The sequence below is a fragment of the Pelodiscus sinensis genome, chromosome 30 (assembly GCF_049634645.1).
Source record: "Pelodiscus sinensis isolate JC-2024 chromosome 30, ASM4963464v1, whole genome shotgun sequence".
Classification (NCBI taxonomy): Eukaryota; Metazoa; Chordata; order Testudines; family Trionychidae; genus Pelodiscus; species Pelodiscus sinensis.
The window spans coordinates 12,931,690-12,936,732 of NC_134740.1; the positions used below are offsets into that span (position 1 = coordinate 12,931,690).

At 44.1% G+C, this 5,043-nt stretch overlaps 1 protein-coding gene across 1 annotated transcript; it reads left to right on the forward strand.

Moving 5' to 3' along the window:
- The first annotated feature begins 3,627 nt into the window (after nucleotides 1-3,627).
- On the forward strand, nucleotides 3,628-4,569 carry LOC102449562 (olfactory receptor 5J3-like). The gene has a single exon (XM_006135726.4). The coding sequence runs from the start codon at nucleotides 3,628-3,630 to the stop codon at nucleotides 4,567-4,569; it is 942 nt and encodes a 313-aa protein (XP_006135788.3).
- Nucleotides 4,570-5,043: the final 474 nt, after the last annotated feature.

Genomic DNA, 5,043 nt, shown 5'->3' on the forward strand with positions numbered 1-5,043 from the left:
CGTGGCCGTGGTAAATTTGGATGAGTCATCGGGAAGAAGCACAGAGCTCCTACCTAGCCATCCCGAGAGAGTGTTATTTTTTTTAAAAGGCAACCACATGGTTTAAATGGCGTGGAAATGCTTTTTTTATACAGTGAATTTGGTGGCAAGACATTTGACCCTGTGCGTATGGCCCACAAGTCTCAACCGGTGGTGTGGTCTGCAGACCACTCGTGGTCCATGACCATCTTGCCGGTGAACTATGGGCTCCAGGCTCACGCTCCCACGCTGCAGGGGGAGCCTGCACTGGCACTCCAGCCCCGTGCCATCCCCACCCCCGTGAGTTTGTGCTCATCCCACTGTGATGAGCAGGGAGCCTCATGGGCCAGATCAGCTAGTGGGGGAAGGACGTGGCTCTGCATACTGCCACTTCACCCCCATCCTGGCCAGAGGAACAACACCCCAGGAAACTGCTCACCTGGAATGACAGCCAATGGGGGGCAGTGGTTGCTAGTGGTGGGAGTCATGGAGCCAGGTAAGCATCCCCCATCCTCCTCATGCCCAGCTCCTACATCCCAACCCCCTTCACACATTCCCACCCTGCTCCTGCACCCAGACACACCCTTCCACCCTCTCCTACACCCATATCATCATCATCGGTGGTTGGCTGGTGGTCCACAGAAAGGTCTGCATTGAGCAGGGTGGGACATGGGCCAAATAGTTTGAGCCCCACTGGTCTAGTCTCTCCACTAAAGAAATGGTGAATTAATAAATTCTATAGCAGAACCTAAATGGAGGGAAAGAGCACATTTTGGCTTCTAAAGTCTAACCAAAAAGATTTGTTGCTTGCATGATCCACAACATGCTTGAGTCAACTGGTATCATTTCCAATTAGTGCTATCAACGTGATTGGAGGTAAAGGGTAATTAATTACTGGCCCATAATAAGGGAAGATTGTTGACCGGGAGAAACATCAGGGATTAGGTCTTTGGGGAAAAACTATTTTTTTCATAGGTTCTACAGGTATAAAATGTTAATCTCTCTCCCAGATGTCTTAACTTTTCAGTGATTGTTCAAGGTTCTACAGGTCCTCTCCCCGTGAAATCATATTCCACCAAAGGGGCAGTTTTTGAGGGACGTTCCACAGAGGACTTAGATGTGTGCTTGAACATGGCTCCATATTTCTGGACAGCACCAACATCCCATACTCTCTATGAGCGGCGTTTGGATTCTCGGTGAGTTTCCTTCCATTTAATGTTGGTGAAGTCCCGTTTCATCTTCTAAAATAAATGAAATAGCGACAATGCATCTATGAGTCCTTAGCTTTATTCCCAGTCCTGCCATGGAACATGGGAAAGTCTTTCTTCTTCGTTTTGCCCATTTCTAAAATGGTGATAAGGACACCTACCCCAGGGTAAAATGCTTTGAGGCCTACAGATACAAATTTTTCCTCACTGATAGGATTTCTATTTCTATAGTATCTCACAGTTGTTAATAGTCTAATCCTCATACACACCTATGAAGTAGGAAAATGCGATTATTCCTCATTATTACGAATGTGGGACTGAGGCAGCATGAAGCTAATCCACCAGATTTTGAAACAAAAACCACTTTAAAGTAGCCCTTTAAAGACTAACAAGTTGGTTTAATAGCTTTCGTGGGCCAGACCCACTTCCTCAGATCAAATAGTGGAAGAAAATTGTCACAACCATATACACCAAAGGATACAATTAAAAAAATGAACACATATGAAAAGGACACATCAAATTTCAGAACAGAAGGGAAATGGGGGGAGGGAGGTAACCAGAACTTAATTCTTACTATAGGATGAGCCTCTCTAGTCCAGAAACATCCATAATCCAGCATGATTTTAGTGAGCTGAATGTCCACATTTCATGGGTGTGGCCAAGTTTCTCGCAGTTCCATAAAGTTTGTTTACAACTCCCTGTCCTGGCTCTTAGTGTTTTGTGCCATTCTTTCGCTCTAATTGACCCCTAAATTTTCTCTAACAACCCACTAAGCAGTTGAAGTGTTGCTTTATGAAAACTGATTTATGAATATTAGATACTTCAAGCAAAGTGTCCAAAGTAACATCATTTTTTAAAGTTGGAATCCCCTGATTCCGCATAGCCTATGTTTGTGCATGTATTTTTCTTGTATGTGAAGTTCGAAATATTAAGTGGAAATTTGTTTTAAAAGTGCAGATTGTCTCACTAATGGCTTTTATTAGACTTAGGGTGCATCTACACAGCAGGACTTAACTCAAAATAAGCTACACAAATTGAACTATTTCAATTGCCTCGCTTATTTCAAAGTGGCTAATTTTGAAATTGGGAGCATCTATAATGCACTTATTTCAAAATAGTGCGCTCTTCCTCTGACTTCCCTTACTCCTCGTAAAATGAGGGTTACAGGAGTCGGAGTAAGAAGTCCTCCCGCTTGCCAGTATTTTGACATAATTTCGAAATAACTGCCGGCTGCTTAGGCGCGGACTAAGTTATTTCAAAATAATGTTGCTGTGTAGATGTACGCTTAGTGGCTTAGTGATCAAGTTAGCAACCTGTAAATGGTTTTCATAGAATCATAGAACACTAGAACTGGAAAGGAACTCAAGAGGTCATCAAGTCCAGTCCCCTGCCCTCATGGCAGGACCAAGCACTGTCCCTGACAGGTGCTTGTCTAACCTGCTCTTAAATATCTCCAGTGATGGAAATTCCACAACCTCCCTAGTCAATTTCATAACTTGTTTTTCCTTAAAACAATGAGTAGCCCTGTGGCATCTTAGAGACGAACAAAAATACATGGATAGTATCATGAGTTTTTGTGGGCAAAACCCACTTCATTAGATGATCTTAAGTGGAGAAAAAAGGGGGATTCCCAGAATTTATAACAGAAAAAGTAGGAAGAGGAGAATTAAGTATCTGTCAGTTGTAGTCCCGGTGCTAATGAGGGAAATTGAATGGGCTAGAAGTGTCTTATGCTTAGCTTTTTCTGTCAATGAGATGTTAAATGTGGGGGAGACTGGTCATGTCTTTGTTCAGGCCCAGGGAAACAGTGTCAATTTTACATCTGTCTGGCTCTTTGTAGTTGGCTTGTGAAATTCCTTTGCTCTGTTGTTTGGTGCTGTGGTCGTGGGGTTCCTGATCCAAAAGGCAGGTCATAAACCTGTTATAGGGGATCATGGGATTGTCACCCTCACGTCTGTGCTGCCTTCAGAGGTCTCCTGCCAGAGCTAGACATCCTCTTTGAGGGATGCTCCCAGGAACCAGGGTTGATGGCTGTTCTCAGTGGGGGCAGATGGCAGAACAAGGAGCAACAGTCTCAAGTTGCAGTGGGGGAGGTCTAGGTTGGATATTAGGAAAAAAGTTTTCCATAGGAGGATGGGGGAGCACTGGGATGGGTTCCCTCAGAAGGGGGTGGAATCTCCATCCCTAGAGGTGTTTAAGTCTCGGCTTGACAAAGCCCTGGCTGGGATGATCAAGTTGGGGTTGTTCCTGCTTCGGGCAGGGGGGCTGGACTTGATGCCTCTTGAGGTCTCTTTCAACCCTAGGATGCTACGACTCTATGAGTTCATGGGGAAGGGCTAAGAATTGGCAGGGACCTATTCATTACACGCATCTTTCATTTTATGTTTTACAGCTCACAATTATGAACATGGAAAACCAAACTGTGGTGACAGAATTTGTTCTCCTAGGACTTTCCAGTAACCCACAGCTGCAGATTTTCCTCTTTCTGGTGTTTCTGGTTATTTACGTTATAACCCTTCTCGGGAACATGATGATTATCCTGCTGATAAGGCTCAATCCTCAACTCCATACCCCCATGTACTTTTTCCTGTTCCATTTATCCTTGGTTGACATCTGCTACTCCTCCGTCACAGTCCCGAAGATGCTGCAGAACTTCCTAGCTGAGAGAAAGACAATATCAGTCAACGGCTGCATTGTACAGAACTTCTTCTTTCTTTTCTCAGGAGGCACTGAGGTTTTCATCCTCTCGGCGATGGCCTATGATCGATACGCTGCCATCTGTAACCCCTTGCATTATGTAGGGACCATGAATAAACAAGTCTGTGGTCACTTGCTTGGTGGCTCTTGTCTATCTGGGTTCTTGTACGCGTTGGCCAACACTTTGTCCATATTAAGCTTGCATTTCTGTGGTCCTAACGAAATCAACCATTTCAGCTGCGAGCCCCCTCTGCTCTTGATCTTGTCCTGTTCAGAGACACTGATGCCTAAATTGGTGCTTCTTACATCTATTATAATTTTTGGATCAAGCTCTTTCCTTCTCACCTTCGTGTCCTACACTTACATCATCTCTGCCATCCTGAGGATACACACTGCAAAAGGCAGGCGGAAAGCCTTCTCTACCTGTAGTTCCCACCTCATTGTGGTTGTGTTATTCTATGGCACAGGTTGTTTCCGGTACATGAAGCCTACTTCTGAAGTGTCTGGCTTTGATAGAATAATTTCCATCCAGTACAGCATCTTAACCCCCATGGTCAACCCCATCATCTATAGCCTGAAGAACAAGGATGTGAAAATGGCTCTCTGGAAGCTATTTGCAAAATTCAAGTTTCCCAAGGAATCTTAATGTGGTTAAGTCTAGAAGAAAGCTACATTGAATGGGTGGTAAAAGATCAAAAAACCCAAGCTCGTGTAAAGGACAAAGTATCTGTACCTATGCATTTGTGTCCAGAAATTCTTTAGGTTGAAACCTCACAGATACCAATGGGATTTGGGATCCACTTCCTCTACAGGTGAATTTGAGCAACTTAGCTTTCCAAAAAAATCACACAGTTTGTACTTTACTCTCCCTTCTCTCATCCTGCGATACCTGTGGAGTAACTTTTGTCAAGTCCGTGAGACTGATTGTCCTCTCTCTCACCCCAGTATAAACTAGAAGCAACTCCTACAGTTGGCCAAAAGTTTTTAACAAGCATTTTTATCACATACAGATAGAACCTCTCTAGTCCGGCACCCTCGGAACCCGACCGATTCTGAATGAGAGAGTTTTCTGGACAATGGAAAGTCAATACTGTCTAGCAGCAAACTCACATTTTCACTG